The sequence below is a fragment of the Hylobates moloch genome, unplaced genomic scaffold (assembly GCF_009828535.3).
Source record: "Hylobates moloch isolate HMO894 unplaced genomic scaffold, HMol_V3 SCAFFOLD_14, whole genome shotgun sequence".
NCBI lineage: Eukaryota > Metazoa > Chordata > Mammalia > Primates > Hylobatidae > Hylobates > Hylobates moloch.
The window spans coordinates 55,472,449-55,489,429 of NW_026652289.1; the positions used below are offsets into that span (position 1 = coordinate 55,472,449).

The window sequence follows — 16,981 nt, forward strand, 5'->3', positions numbered from 1 at the left end:
GACTACTCTACATTTGTATTTTGATGGACATTTGAATTATTCCCAGTAAGAACATTATTGTGCCTGGTTTTAGGGGCATATAATTATACATTTCTGGTAAGTATACTCCTAAGAATATAACTACTGTATCATAGGGTATTTCTGTGTACAGTTTCTTTTCAAGTTTTTATTTTTTAGAGATGGTCTTGCTTTGTTGCCCAGACTGGAATGCAGCGGCACGATCGTAGTTCACTGTAACCTCAAATTCCTTAGCTCAAACAATCCTCCTGCTTCAGTCTCCTGAGTAGCTGGAACTACAGGTGCATGCCACCATGCCTAGCTAATTTTTTCATTTTTTGTAGAAATAGGGTCTCACTATGCTGCCCAGGCTGGTCTTCAAACCCTGGCCTCAAGTGATCCTCTTGCCTCAGTCTCTCAAAGTGCTGGGATTACAGGCATGAGCCACTGCGCCTGGCCAGTGTACGGTTTTCAATAGATTCTGCCAAACAGAATTTTAAAGTGATTGTGTCAGTGTATACTCCTGTCAACAGTACATTAGAGTCCCCAGTGTTTTTCATCCTAACCAATGCCTGGTATTTGTTGAGCTTTTCAATTTTAGCCATTATAGTGGAATATAGTGATATCCCACTGTGGTTTTTATTTGCATTTCTCTGAAGACTAATGATGACAACCACTTTTTCGAATATTAATAGCTAGCTGGACATCTTCTTCCAGGTTGATGTTCAAGTCTTTTGCCATTTTCTATTGGTTTCTCTGTCTTTGTTTATCTTACTGATCTGTAGGAGTTCTTTGTAGAACCTACATCAGGGATTGGCAAACTTTTTCTGTAAAGAGCCAGACAGTATATATTTTAGGCTTTGTGAGCCATATGGTCTCTGTCACAACTACTCAACTCCTGTGTAGTGGCATGAAAGCAGCCATAGGCAATACATAAATGAATGAGTGTGGCAGTATGCCAGTAAGACTGCATGAACAATAAATTTTGAAATCTCATAAAATTTTCATGTATCACAAAATATTATTCTTCTGATATTTTTCAACTATTTAAAAATACATAAACTATTTTTAACTTACAAGCTGTACAAAAACAAGCAGTCAGGAAGATTTAGCCCACAAGCTGTACTCTGCCAACCCCAGGTCTAGATAAAGATCTCTGTCAAGTAATGTATGTCTTCCCAGGGATTTATCAATATTATTATGCATTACAAAGAACCAAATTTTGGCTTTGCTGACATTCTCTGTTTTGAATGTTTGTTTTTTTATTTCATTAATTTTTGCTCTTGTCATCATTTCCTTCTTCTGTTTTCATTGGTTTGCAAATATTTTCTCCCATTCCATAGGTTGTCTGTTCACTGTTGATTGTTTCCCTTACTGGCAGGAGTGTCTCAGCTCAATGCCATCCAATTTATCTACTTTTGCTTTCGTTGCCTGTGTTTTCTGGGGTCACATCCAAAAAACCTTTGCCAAGACCAATGTCAATAAGCTTTTCCCCTCTTTTAGTAGTTTTATAGTTCAGGTCTTGTTTAAGTGTTTAATCCATTTTGAGTTGATTTTTGTGTATGGTGTATATGTGATTTACGTATATGAGATAAGGGTCTGATTTCATTCTCCCACATATGGCTACCCAGTTTTTCCAGCACCATCTACTGAAGAGACTATGCTTTCCCCATTGTACATTCTTAGCATCAAGAGAGCCAGGAAAAATCTGCACTGCTTTTTCTTTTTTTCTTTTTAAAAAAATTATCTCCAAGTATGACAACCAATGCACAGCTTTTTATAAGCCTCGGAAGTCACACATGACTTCTGCCATACTCTATTGATCCAAATAGCTCCAAGCCCACCCAGATTCAAGAGCAAGGGACATAAACCCCACCACTCTTTAGAAGGAGGATAGTCAATGAATCTGGGAGCTGTTTTAAAACTCCCCCTTTGTTTTAAAAGGCTCTTGCAGTATTTCCCAGATATATCTTTTATTGAGTATTTATTCCAAAAGTGTTTTCAATGTATCTTTGTGCAGCAAACCTTCAGAGATCTTATGTGATAATTTTTACTATGCCTCACATTTTGGATGCATATAAATTGTGTATATTCGACATCCTTTAACACCTTAAAAAGATTACTCTATTGTCCTCCTGATACCAGATTTCTCAAATCAACACTTAGGTACAATCCAATTCTTTTTTTTTTTTTATAGGTGATCTGCTCTTTGTCACTGGAAGCTTTTAGAATTTTTTTGTCTTTGATATTATATGTTACTGTATATATAATTATATATTATTGTATGTTACTGTAAATGGGCCTCAAGGTGGGTTTTTCCTTCTTTCACCTATTTAACAGTTTATAAGTCCTCTTAGTCTAAGGTGTTCTACAAGTCTAATTCTGAAAAATTTATCTTAATGATTTCTTCAAATATTTCCCTCTTCCTTTCTCTCCTCTAAGACACCTATTTATCTAGATAGAAGTCCTTCTACCTATACCTATCATATCTTTTAGATTTTACTCCATGTGTTATCTTTCTTTATCATTTAATGCTGCACTCTCAGAGAATTCCTCAATGTAATCTTCCAATGCATGAGTTTGCTCATCAATGTTATACCTTTCTCTGGCCAGGCACAGTGGCTCATGCCTGTAATCCCAGCACTTTGGGAGGCCAAGGCGGGTGGATCACTTGAGCCCAGGAGTTCAAGACCAGCCTGGGCAACATGGAGAAACCCCATCTCTACCCAAAATATGAAAACTAACTGGGCATGGTGGCACATGCATGTAGTCTCAGCTACTTGTGGGGCTGAGGCAGGATGATCGCTTGAACCCAGGAGGTCGAGGCTGCAGGGAGCAGAGATTGTGCCACTGCACTCCAGCCTAGGTGACAGAGGGAGAGGCTGCAGTGAGCAGAGACTGTGCCACTGCACTCCAGGCTGGGCAACGGAGGGAGACCCTGTCTCGAAAAAAAATAACAATAATAAAACAAAATTGAAAAATGGGATACCTTTCTCTATCATGCAGATTGCTTTATTCTTTATTTTTAGTATATTTTTCATTCTTAATATTTCTATTTGGTTCTGTTTATATTTTCTTGTTTTTGCATCATAGTGCAAATATCTTATCTCCTTAAATGTATTTATGGTTATTCTTAATTCTTGGTCAGTCTTTTCCAATAATTATCTATGAGATAGCATACATTATTCACTTGGTTGCCAATCTGAGAGTAATTGTATTATTCAGGTGTTCAGCTTGGCTATAAACTGACGTGCATCAGGGGTACCAACCACTCTGGTAATATATATGGTGAAAGCACTAAAGGCCAGGTCTTAATCGTATCTAAATGGTGAACTTAAGAAAAGAAGAGGCTGAGGCCCTGAGCAAAGAACCCCAGGGACCTCAGAACCACTGTGATTTACTCCAATTTGCAGGGCATTCCTCAGGCAACAGTCCCGGTCAGAGTTTCATTCTCAGGAGTGAAACAGCACTCCTAACTCTTAGGGAGAAACAGCACTGGGAGCAGCCTTCCTAGGTTGAAAGCTACCAACCTGGGAGTTTCGAGGGGGTGGGAAGAAGGGGTAGAAAAGTGACCTTTGGTCACTTTAGTCATCTCTAGCCAGCACTTGAGGGTACATTTCCATATGGAGGAATGGCACAGCAGATGGGGATAAAAACAAGACTATGTATACATGCCATCTTTATTTTCTGACGTCTGAATCAGAGAACCTATAAGGGAAAAAGGGAAGAGTACGGAGAAAAAGGAAGAACAACTACCCTTGCAGTGATTATCAGAATTATGAAGAGAGGAAAATAAACACAAAATCATCAAACCAAGTTATATTGCGAGGCACAGTGTACTCCTTCCTGGGTGATCTGTTCACACAAAAGAAAAGGACACCAACGCAGAGGAGTGACATAATTCGGGGTCACAGAACAGAGACGTCTTCATCAGAAAACATACTGAGAGAAGAAAAGTGAATCTTCCAGATGCCCCAGATCATACCCTCCCTGTCACCACCACCACCACCACCATCACCGCTACTACTACTACTACCACCACTACAAATAATAACAACAATAACTAACATTGAGCTTTTACAATATTCTAGTCACTATTCCAGGGGTTTTGTAAGTATTAGCTCTTTTAACCCTCAAACAATCCCAATAAGGTAAATACTCTTATTATTTCCATTTTACAGCCGAGGAAAATGAGGTTCAGAGAAATTAAGTAAGTTTCCTATAGTCACATATCTAGGAAATATAAGATTTAGAATTTAAACCCAAGCAGTCTGGTCTAGGAGTTATGCTTTTAATTGTTTTGCTGTATTGCCTCGCCCATGTTAATATTTCTTAAAAATTAGCAGATCCAGAAAGTACACAGGATTTTTAAATTATACAGTAAATATTTACATACCTTGTACTGTAAGCTCTGCTTGAGCTTCAATTGTCTCATTTCCATTATCAGCTATACAAAAATAAGTCCCAGCATCATCCTCAGTAACATCACTGATCTCCAGGCTACCACCTGCCAGCAATACCAATCTTTCAGAGCTGTGTTAAAAAAAAAAAAAAAAAAAAGATACATTTCAGCACTAGGAAAATAATACCTGAGAAACTCTCCACATAGAGAAAACACTTAAACAGTATTATTATTTATATAGCTATAGATGAACCAAGACTAACATAAAATTACCAGAATTTAATTTAGTCCAATTTGCTTTGCTCATATTTTACATGCATAAATATCACAAATACAAATCAAATGTTACAATGAATTATCCCTGACATTTCTAGTTATTCCCAAATGGGTATCACTTTTGGAACCAATTTCACTTCCTTCAGCCCATCCCTGTCTCCCTATTCTGGCCAGTATTTTTCCAAATTATGTAATTTTGAAGTCTGGAATCAATCTGAGAGTTAGTTACACCACCACAGCTATGCCACACTGAGATTAATAACAGAAAGAAAATATAAAGAGGGCAAATGTTAGATCCAAAACAGTAAGTCATGGGGTCACAGTGCCTACTGAAAGTTTCCCTATGGTAGCTTATCTAGGAGAGAGAGGAAAAGAGGAAGGGAAGAAAGAGAGAATGGTTGCCAGAGAGCAGCTCCCTGGGTGTGGTAGCTGGGCACAAATCAGTCACCATCATGCCATTATCAACCAGGATGTTGATGAATGCTGGCCAACTCTACAGAGTTATGTAAGCTGATTTAAAGAGAAACTAAAATAATCCTATAACATTGAAGAACAATCAATATTCTGATCAAATTTGTACAAAGTGAACAAGTTTAGTTAACCTGGAGAGTTACTAACCAAATCAGACATACAAAGGTACCTGACATGGGGCAAGAGATGCAGTTAATTCTAGGGACAAGTACCTAATTAAAGCTGCCACTTTAAAAGTCGCTTTCAGAGATGATATAAATTCAAAATATAGTACCAAACACAATAATAAATGTACACATATATTTTTATTTTGAAGTTCCACATCTAAACTGGTTTTCACAGGCTAGACTTTTCTTCCAAATCTTAATACTGTTACATTTCTAGTCTGTGTCCATGGATCAATTAAAAAATGTTCTGATTATAATTTGGCTTTTCATATAGAATTCCTTATAGGCCGGCAGCAAACTCCTGACCCCAGGTGATCCACCCGCCTCGGCCTCCCAAAGTGCTAGGATTACAGGAGAAACCCCATCTCTACTAAAAATACAAAAATTAGCCAGGCGTGGTGGCGCATGCCTGTAATCCCAGCTACGTGGAGGCTGAGGCAGGAGAATTGCTTGAACCTGGGAAGTGGAGGTTGCAGTAAGCCAAGATCACGCCACTGCACTCCAGCCTGGGCGACAGAGCAAGACTCCATCTCAAAAAAAAAAAAGAATTCCTTATGGGGGTAAAAAAAAAAAAAAAAAAAAATCAGAGGAAGTGACTATATACAGTCTTGGTCACACTTATAATTCTCATTCTAAGTAAATAAAGTGCTGGTCTGGCTTAAATTTCATTACATTGTAAAGTCTAGGTAATTAGTCTTCCTGAATCTGATAAACATGGTTAAGTTTCTGGACATAGAAAGCTGAAAGCCAGAATCAGATTTGGTGACTTCTCCAAGAAATATGACCCTGCGAGGTCATGACTAACCTTTATCAAGCAACCTTCCTATCAGAAATGTCTTAATTATACCCTTAAATCCCAAGTTTACCTGATGAAACAGAGAAGTAAGATATTATATAATGGAATAGAGCAGGAATGACTGGGGTAAAATACATGGAGAGATAAGACAGATCTTTGGTGCCTCACAAAATAAGAAAAATTTACAAAAATTAAAATTCTACATTTTATACCTGGACAAAATTTACTACTAAGTTTCAGAAACAAAAAACTTAATGTTCATCAAATGAGAAATCAGCAGTGTATACATATGATACCCAGCTGAGATGAACCTAACTTGAAATACTAGTTATTTTTGAAAACAAGATACAGTAATTTATATCTAATAATTATACTAAAAAATATTGTTGATACTTGATATGCCTGATATTTGGCATATGTGAGTACCAGTAGCGTAGCAGTCAGTCTTTCTTAATGGGATTGATTTTACTCCCTTTAAAAAAAGCCTGGGAGAAATAATGTCCATTTGTTTGGCAGAATTAATTCATTCAATTAGTTCATGGCTCACAGTAAAAAGACCAGCAAGCCTTTAGAAGTCCAAAATTCAAAGATGCAAGCAAAGAAAAAAACCAACGTGAAAAAATATATACAGCCAATGGACTCAAGTAAATTCAGTGTTGCTGGGCATAAGGTATCCCTGAGTAGCCTAGGGTCAGTCTGGAAGAGCTTGGTGTGCTAAGGAGAACTTTACTTTTTTGACCAAGGGGAAAGGCTTTAAAAAAAAATTAATAGGTTTTTGGGGAACAGGTTGTGTTTGGTTACATGAAAAAGTTCTTTAGTGGTATTTCTGAGATTTTGGTGCACCCATCACCCAGTGTACACTGCACCCAACGTGTAGCCTTTTATCCCTCACCCCCCTCCCACCCTTTCCTCTGAGTCCCCAAAGTCCACTGTATCATTCTTACGCCTTTGCATCTTCCTAGCTTAGCTCCCACTTACGAGTGAGAACACAGGATGTTTGGTTTTTCATTCCTGAGTTGTTTCACTTAGAATAATGGTCTCCCATTCAATCCAGGTTGCTGTGAATGGTGTTATTTTGTTCCTTTTTATTGCCAAGTAGTATATATATACACCACAATTTCTTTATTCACTCATTAATTGATGGGCATTTGGGCTGGTTCTATATTTTTGTAACTGCAAATTGTGCTGTTATAAACATGCGTGTGCAAGTTCTCTTTTTTGTATAATGACTTCTATTCCTCATTATAGATACAGGAATGGGATTGCTGGATCAAATGACAGATCTACTTTTAGTTCTTTATGGAATCTCCATACTGTTTTCCATTGTGGTTGTACTAGCTTACCTTCCCACCAGCAGTGTAAAAGTGTTCCCTTTTCACCACCTCCACATCAACATCTATTACTTTTGATTTTTTTATTATGGCCATTCTTGCAGGAAGAAGGTGGTTTCACACTGCGGTTTTGATTTGCATTTCCCTCATAATGATCTTGAGCATTTTTTCATGTTTGTTGGCCATTTGTATATCTTCTTTTGAGAACTGTCTATTCATGTCCTTAACCCACTTTTTGATGGGATTGCTTGTTTTTCTCACTGATTTGTTTGAGTTCCTTGTAGCTTCTGGATATTAGTCCTTTGTCGGATGTATAGATTGTGAAGCTTTTCTCCCACTCTGTGGGTTGTCTGTTTACTCTACTGATTATTTCTTTTGCTGTGCGGAAGCTTTTTAAATTAAGTCCCATCTATTTATCTTTGTTTTTCTTGTGTTTGCTTTTGCATTCAGGGTCATGAAGTCTTTGCCTAAGCCAATGTCTAGAAGGGTTTTTTGAATGTTATCTTCTAGAATTTTTATGGTTTCAGGTCTTAGGGAAAGGCTTTTGAGCAGAGTAATGACACACTCAGACTTTGTGAAGAAACAAAAAAAGGGTGGGAAAACACTAAAGCAGAAGTTTGATTACATAATTACAATGGTCCAGAATTAAAGAGCAAAAGATTATGGCAGTAACAATAGGGAGAAAAAGAAAGCAAAAAAGTATTGACTACTCTTAAAAAGTTGGATAAAGAAGGTAAGGAGAGAGATATACTCATTCATTTAACAAATATTTACTGGTGTGTCTGTATGTGTCAGGCAGCAGCTGGGGATCAGCACTGAGCAAAAACACAATCAGTGCTGTCATGCATCTCAAGTGGGAAACACAGACATAGAAGATAACTCTACAAAATGGTATAGCAAAAGAACCTGCCAGGAAATTAGGGACGAGGAGAGATTTTCCTGACAAAGTAACCCTTAAGCTGAGATCCGAAGAATGAGTAGAAGCTAACTAAATAATGAGGTGGGAAAAAATATTTCAGAAAGATAGACTAGCACATGCAAATTAATTGTGGCAGAAAGGATCACAGTTGTTTGAGGATCTAAAGTAAATCAGTGTGGCAAAGTGTAAGAAAATAGACGAGGATGAGGATGGAGCCAGATTGCATAAGGCTTTGAAAACCATTTTAAGAATTTGGGTCCTTAACCTAAGAACAACGGAAATCCATTAAACATTTTTAAAAGTGGGTAGGGGGCTGAGAGTGCTGTGGTAAAATAAGAGCTTTGAAAAGACTGCTCTGGCAGGAGTGTGAAGGTGTATTTGGAATGAGGCCAGAGTACAAGTGGGAAGAACAATTAGGAGGCCACTGCACCGACTGTAACTTAGAATAAGGCACATGGTGCCTTCATGGATGGATTCCAAAGACATGTAGGAAGTAAAATCCTGCAGATACATCAGAAAAAGAAATGGAGAAGAAGACAATTGTTAAAGACAACTTCTTTAGGGTGGTAAGAATGAAGAGAAAAGGAAAAAAGAAAACTGTTTAATTTAGTTATTTGTCGTTATTTGAAAGAGAGGTAAATTTTTTCAAATCTGCATTGAGGAGACCTTTTTCTTCGTTGAGATTTCTATTTTTTCATTTGCTTCAAATGTGTTTATAACTGTTCACTGAAGCGATGCTATGATGACTGCTTTACAATCTTTGTCAGATAATTCTAAAATCTCTGTCACTGTCTTTTCTCCTTTCAGTTGAGATTTTCCTGGTTCTTGGTATGATGCATTACGTTCAACTGAAACCTGGATATTTTAGGTATTATGTTATGACACTCTGGATCTTATTTAATCCTTCTGTTTTAGCTCTCTTCTTCTAACACCACTCTAGCAGAGAAAGTGGGTGGTGGGGGGTGGGGGGTGGGTGCCGTCTCACTGCTGTCAGGTGGGGGTAGTTCAGGTTTCCCACTCAGCCTCCATTAACATGTAAGTGGGAAGGGGTTTCCTCATCGCTTCTTAGCAGGGTTGGGAGTTCCAGCTCCCCACTAGGCCTCCATTGATGCCTCCCTGGGTAGAAGGGGTAGGATTGTCTCATTATTGTTCCCCCACATGGTCACATGATGTTGACACCATGGAGGGGGCCTTGCTACTACATGATGGTAAAGCCTTGACTCTCCACTGGGCCTCCTTTGATACCACCCCAGAGTGAAGGGAAGGGTTGCCTCTTATGGCTGGATGGGGTGAAAGTCGAGGCTCTCCATTTGTTCTCTACTGACATGGGAGGGGCCTCATTACTGCCTGGCTTGGATAAAAGTCTTGGCTCCCTACTCCAACTTTGACATCACTTAGCAAGGAGACTGAGATGCCTCACTACAACCTAGGAAGGGTGGAAGTCTAGGCTCCTGGCATGGTCTTTGACTGGCACGGTAGGGTGGGGCCACAGTTTCTCTTCTGTGGTGTTTGACTGGAGTAGGAGAAAGTATAGTCTAACTGCTTTTGTCTTGCTGAGATGGTCTTTTCCTGCCCCTTTGGCTAGAGAGCACCTTCTGTTGAGGCTTTTTTTGTTTGTGCCTAGTAGGGTTTCCAGGTTGCTGGCTTCTTTAGCTCCAAGTCTGGGATATATGAGGCAAAACACAGCCCAAGTTCCTGACAGTGTCTTGTGGGGGGGAAAAAAAAACTGAGCCCATAGAACTAACCCCCAAGTTGGCTGGGCGCAGTAACGCACATCTGTAATCCTAGCATTTTGGGAGGCCAAGATGGGTGGATCACTTTAGGCCAGGAGTTCGAGACCAGCCTGGCCAACATGGTGAAACCCCCTCTCTACAAAAAATACAAAAATTAGCTGGTGGCGGTGACACGCCTATAATCCCAGCTACTCATTTGATCCTGGGAGGCGGAGGCTGCAGTGAGCCGAGATCACGCCACCGCACTCCAGCCTGGGGAACAGAGCGGGACTCTGTCTCAAGAAAGAAAAAAAAGAACTAACAATCATGCTGTTCCTTGGGTCTCAAGCTCCCTAGCCACTCAATCTCAATCTTTCTCTCTCTACCTTTCAGAGTCTTCTTGTGTTTGTTTCACATGTAACATCCAGGGTTTTTAGGTGTATTTAGCAAAAGGAATAGGGAAAAATATATCTACTCAATTTTCCCAGAAGTGGAAGTCTTCCATTTGTTTTTTAAATAATCTTATTTTTCTACTACTGTCAATTGTAATAATATCAAGCATTTTAACCTGTTCCTTTGCAGTGGGGTTCAGATCTATCACTTCATTAAAAGATAACATTATTTGACTATTAAATTACATTTTTCTGTCAATCACCTTGAACATTAGCATTTATATTTTCCGGATTCTCTCCCTTTAAAATAAAACTACTTAGTGAATGAGATCCATTTCCACCCCCCTCTTTCATTAGCTATGATTATTGTAAATCTGAACAAATTTGATAAAAGGTTAAATATATAGATCAATTTTTGGACATTTATAAAAGCCATGGAAATGTTTTTAAGTTCACTTTCAAAGAAGTCTTAAGATGAGTAATAAAGAAGGATGTTTAGTTATTTAAGATCTTTTTTTTACTAGATCCAGCCTAATACTATCTGAATTTCTAGCCACTTTTTTCTTTCAATTTCTAAGCCTCTTTCTAATTTGGGGTCTAAATAATTTATTAGCTAAGGCCTATCTACATATCTCATAAGGCTCTAGCAGAAACAAAGATATTTTAAGCAATTACATACATCCAACCAAAAGCACTCCAGTGCTCCATTCACTTATATTTTCCTACATTACTTTGGGTTATTCAAGCTAAATATATTGGCCACCACTTCCCCTCCCCAGTTATGTGCCAAGCACTGTGCCAGAGTCTGGAAAGACCAATGTGAACACCACCAACACTGTCCTGCTCTTATTTTCTTCTGAAGCTTCTTGAGACAGTGACATACCGAGGCAGTGCTTCTCAGACTTTTCAGCCACCTAATCTGAGTATTCAGGAGCCTAGAGAACTACAGGCAGAAATAAGTCAACTCAATCTTAAAGTCTACTGCTTTATCCTTAAAATTCAGAGGAATGTTATTAACCATGATATATTCACATTTGATTTAGTTAAAAATCATCTGCTCCCAAGGATAGCTTTGAATAAAAGTGGATGTTTCAGGAAGATATGAAACTTTTCTATCATGATGTGCATACCCTGGCCCACTCAGACCCCAGTCTGAGAATCATTCTACTAAAAGAACAATTCTCTAACACGTTGTATAAAATAGCAATCCTACCTCTATTTCTCTTGGCACTCCTGATATAATTTGTCTTAATTTTCTTCATAGCACTTACCATAACGTGACATTTTTTATTTTTACTTATTATCTGACTCTTTCCCACTAGAATATGAGCTCTGTAAGATCAAGAACTCCATTCGGTTCACTACTCTATTCCCAGCACCTAGAACATGCATGACATAGCCAGCATTTGGTAAATATTTGTTGAGTAATTACTGAACAAATGAGAATCACAGAAAGCCTCACATTTATTTCTGACATAAAAAATCATTATATATAAGTTTTATACCTTCAGAATGTCCCTTCATGACAAAATATGTTTTAAAATAATACATTTGAGCCTTCCTACTCCTGATAAAGATTTTGTTCTAACATGTAGCCAATTAAAATTTCTACTGTAAGAACTTCACATTTTTATCCCTATTTTAAGGTTCCCTATGTTTCAGTTGGCAAAAAAAAAAAAAAATTAAAGTCTTACAAACTCTTTGCTTATGTAATATTTAGCTGGAAAGAGGAGTAGAAAGACAGGGAGGAAGCAAAATGTGGAGACAGGAAGTTGGTGAGTGGATGGATGATGAGAAAGAAATCAAGTGATATTGGGGAGGATGCCATGTTTTGCTAAGGGAGTATGTGGGGAACAATCTGATTGTATTCCATCATCCCCAGTGATCACTGAAGGCTGATCACCCAGATAACTAGATAGATATCAGTTTCTACGTCTTGGCTACTGAACTATACAAATTAAAATTGTCTGTTCACTTTTGATTTTGCAACTGGGAAACTCTAGATCTGTCCTGTCCAAATCAATAGCCACTAGCCACATGTGGCTACCTGAAATGTGGCCTGCATGACTGCAGAACTGAATTTCTGAAATATTAAAATAAATGTACAAGCTAAAGTTGTGTCAAAATGTTTCCCACTAAACACATACTTTATTCTTTTGGTAGAACTACATTTCACATTAACTGGTACATCACATAAAATATTACTATTATATTTATTATTGTACATGTACTTCTTACTTTTTTAAAACGTGGCTATAAGACATTTTTAAATTACATGTGTGGCTTGCATTATATTTCAATTGAACAGCACTGCTGTAGAACAATGGTCCTCAACTGGGGGCAATTTTGCTTCCCAAGGACCATCTCACAGTATCCAGGGACATTTTTGGTTGTCACAATGCGTAAGTGCTACTGCCACCTATGGGTAGAAGGCAGGGATGCCAGTAAACATCCTACAGTGCACAAGACAGCATTATTTTGGAAGCAAAAACATACCTACCTACCACAACCCACACCACTTATAAGAAAACACCTGAGAAAAGCACCCATTGCATAAGGAAGTAATGAGAGGAGATAGGAAGGACAGTAAGGTGGTTGGTATTTTGTGAAAGATGAAGAATTTGTGATTTCTGATAGGATTTCAAAAGGCAAAAACAACAGGATGAGGAATACATTTTCTTTTCTTTTTTTTTTTTTTGAGACAGCATCTAGCTCTGTCACCCAGGCTAGAGTGCAGCGGCGCAATCTCAGGTCACTGCAACCTCCACCTTCCGGGTTCAAGCGATTCTTCTGCCTCAGCCTCCCGAGTAGCTGGGACTACAGGCGCATGCCACAATGCCCAGCTGATTTTTTGTATTTTTAGTAGAGACGAGGTTTCACCGTGTTAGCCAGGATGGTCTCGATCTCCTGACCTCGTGATCTGCCCGCCTCAGCCTCCCAAAGTGCTGGGATTACAGGCGTGAGCCACTGTGGCCAGCCCAGTTTCTCATACTGATTGTGCAATGGAAAAACTACTATCAAAAAAATGCACATGAGAATGAGTGAGAAGACTCAGGCTACTCAGGACCAAAGCTCTTGCAACAATTTAGGGAACAAAATCCTAAAGCCTTAAGCTGAGTACACTGCAGCTTCAACAGGAACAAAGGGAATAATTATCTCTTAATATTTTGAAAGCATCTTTTTCTTTAAATATCCTAATTATATATATCATATAAACATATTTGAAGGATGACATATGAGCATTATGATGTGCTTAAATAAAGTTGATAATCTTTTTAAATTAGTCAATAGTCCCAAGTGGAATATGACAAAGTCTCAAGCTACGGATGAAGAAGGCTTTTAGGCAGACAACACTTACCTTTCTGTGTCAAGCGCCTCCTCATTTTTCATCCATTTAATGGTTGGAGTAGGAAGTCCTGAGGCAACACATGGCAACACTACATCCTGACCAATGACTCTGACTAAGGCAGAAGGCTGTTTCAAAAACACCAAGTCTGATGTCACCTCAGGATCTAAAAAAAAAAAAAAATTCACACGGACAATAATTAAATAAAGGACAAAACAGGCCGGGCATGGTGGCTCACACCTGTAATCCCAACACTTTGGGAGGCCGAGGAGGGAGGACTGCTTGAGCCCAGGAGTTTGAGATTAGAGTAGGCAAAATAGCAAGATCCCATCATTACCACACACACACAACAAAGCACTTTACTGCTTTAATGTTGAGGAATGACTGGTTCTTATTCAGTCTGTGTGGCTTTATATGACAAAATATTTTAAGCAAAATGATACAAAAATTTCCATTCAAATTAGCAAACACTTCTCAAATAAATTCTATGTGCAAAGCATTGTGCTAGGCTCTTTAGGGGTCTTAAGGATGTATAACTTATTGCTCCTGCCTTCAGGGTACATACTTGTCAATCAATCGAGAGATATTTGACATGAATCCTATTCACGTTGAAAGATAAGATAAAAGCCATGTGAGTGGTACAAACAGTGGAGACTGAGCAAGCTCAGGACCCATGGCATTCTCCTTACTCACAGGGATAAGAGGTTTCCTTTCCTTCCCTGTATCTGTGTGTTATTTCTGAAAAGCTTTCTGAGTTTCATCTCTTTAACTTGCTCACTTAGTCTGTCAATCCCTTGATTTTGTAACTGAGCAACGATCTAGCTACCACTATATTTGTGTATTTCTTATTCAGACATTAGAATTAATGTGTGCTCACTTTATAGAGTTGTCCTCTTGTGGATACATGAAAAGGCCACACTCTTGTGGGCAGAAGACAGAGTTCTCTCCTCAATAAGGTAATATTAACTTAATATTGAGTTTTGACAAAAAAAAGGTCTCAGGCAGAAGAGATGTGACTCTTGTGCCCATATGCTTTGGAAAAGATGTTCTACAGCCATGATAACAACCTCCAGGACTAGCTTTAAACTTGTCTAACCAATTAATGACAGTCCTGTAGCCATGGTAACAAGAAAACACTGCCTAATCAATTAGTGACAACTCACAAGGGTGAATGTGGCTTTGAAAGCCAAACAATCAGTCAGCCAGCTAATGGTGGAGTCATTTACTTTTAAGGCTGATATTAACTTGCTCCCACCTCCGTAATCAACCACAAAACGTATTTCTATGACTGACATTAATCCACCTCTGTCTCTTAACCAGTACAACCCAAAACAATGTCTTCTGAAAAACTCTATAGGAGATAAGGACTTAGCTTTGCTCAAGAAAACTATGTTAGACAAGCACAACTCTCCCTTACTTAAGTAAGCAAAACATTCCACATTATGTTTTTGTTTCAGATGTTGAGTAGTGATCTCATCTCTTGACACTACAAATCTTGTTTTCTTGGATTCAGATTTTGAGGATGTGCTTAAATGCTATCCTAGGTGTTGAGAAGTATTACCTCTGTCATGTAAAAGCAAGTCAGCAAGCAGGCTGAACAATACTGGTATACGGCAATAGTTCTTTTTTTAATTCACCTTGAATTACGTAGGTATATTTAATTGAATTTTGATAGAATCAATTAAACAAATTCATAGCAAATATTACTGGCTTCTATGTGCCAAAAAGTGCTTTTGGCAGCAGACAAAAATTCCCTGCTCTGGTTGAGCTTACATACTAATGAGGGAGAGAGACAAGTAAGATAGAATATGTCAGATGGTGATATGTTCTGAAGTAAAATGAAGGTAGAAGGAGAAAACACTGGGGGTGGAAATCAAAGATTGTTGTTTTAAACAGAGTGTTCAAAGAAGGCTTCACTGATAAAGCCATATTTGAGCAGAGAGGTAAGAGAGTGACCCAGGCAGGTATCTGAGGAAAGAGGATTCCAGACAGACAAAAACGCCAAGAGCATATCTGGATTGTTCTAGAAACATAAAGTGATCACAATCTTCGAGTGAGGGAGAAAAGAGTAGGAGATGGGATAGGGGAGAGAAAGGAAGGAAGTGGTATTATAATCTTAATAAATCTTTACAGCCCAGAACTTTAACTCTGAATGACATGGAAAACCATTAGGGAGTTTTGAGCAAAGGTGTGACAAGATCTAATAATATACATCTTATGCTGGCCACTGTGGCCCATACCTATAAGCCCGGCACTTTGGGAGGCCAAGGTAGGAGAATCGCTTGAGCCCAGGAGTTCAAAGCCAACTTGGGCAATACGGCAAAATCCCATCTCTACAAAAAATACCAAAAAACTGGCCGGATGTGGCGGTGTGTACCGTTTGTGCCAGCTACTCGTAGGCTGAGGTAGGAGGAACACTTGAGCCCAGGAGATCAAGGCTGCAGTGAACCAAGATCGCACCACTGCACTCTAGCCCGGGTTACAGACCAAGACCCTGTCTCAAGACACATACACATATGCACATGGCACACACACACATATGCACACACGCACACTTTAAAAGATACTGTCCTTGCTGAGAATATACTGAGACAGGAATGACGAGGGATAATGACAAAAAAAGAACCTACATTTATGAGTTGAAGGGCTACTAGGAACACCCTCAAGAGTTGAAGCTCACAGTCCTGCTTTGCAAACCAGTCCATAGATTAAAAATGAGCCTATTTAATAGACATATAACTCTTCCCAAATAATGTAGGGATAGTTCAATTATATTCAGAAACTCAAATTTGAGATGAGAAATATGGAGGGGGCACCTAGCAGTGAGAACAGAAGGTAAACAGTCATGAAACACCAAAACGCTAGAGGGGCTATGATGAACTACAAGTGGAAGGAAGTTATGAGTAAGCAGAAGTTATACGTGAGAAAAGATATACAAAATTGATTATGAGGAACACCAGAAGGGGCAGGAACTGAGAAGACACACAAAAAGAAGAAAGACTGAAATAGGAGCTGAATTTACACTAAAATGGAGAGTATAAAGATCCAAGGACTCTTGCCTGCCATTGTCTCTAGAGCCACCATGTTAACACTTACCACCCAATCCATCCCTTATACGAACTAGCCTGGATGGGTCTCTGATTTGTACAAGTGAAAAGACCTAACAATAAAA

The 16,981-nt window shown here is 38.7% G+C and overlaps 1 protein-coding gene across 8 annotated transcripts in view; it reads right to left on the reverse strand.

Annotated features, from left to right (window-relative positions):
- Nucleotides 1-16,981, reverse strand: part of NEO1 (neogenin 1) — a 267,305-nt gene that overhangs the window by 175,050 nt on the left and 75,274 nt on the right. For all 8 annotated transcript variants that reach the window (XM_032174196.2, XM_032174198.2, XM_032174189.2 and 5 more), the window contains exons 4-5: nt 13,822-13,975; nt 4,394-4,530 (exon numbers count right to left, since the gene is read on the reverse strand). In XM_032174196.2, the coding sequence (XP_032030087.1) occupies nt 4,394-4,530; nt 13,822-13,975 (291 nt within the window). The remainder of the gene's footprint in view (nt 1-4,393; nt 4,531-13,821; nt 13,976-16,981) is intronic.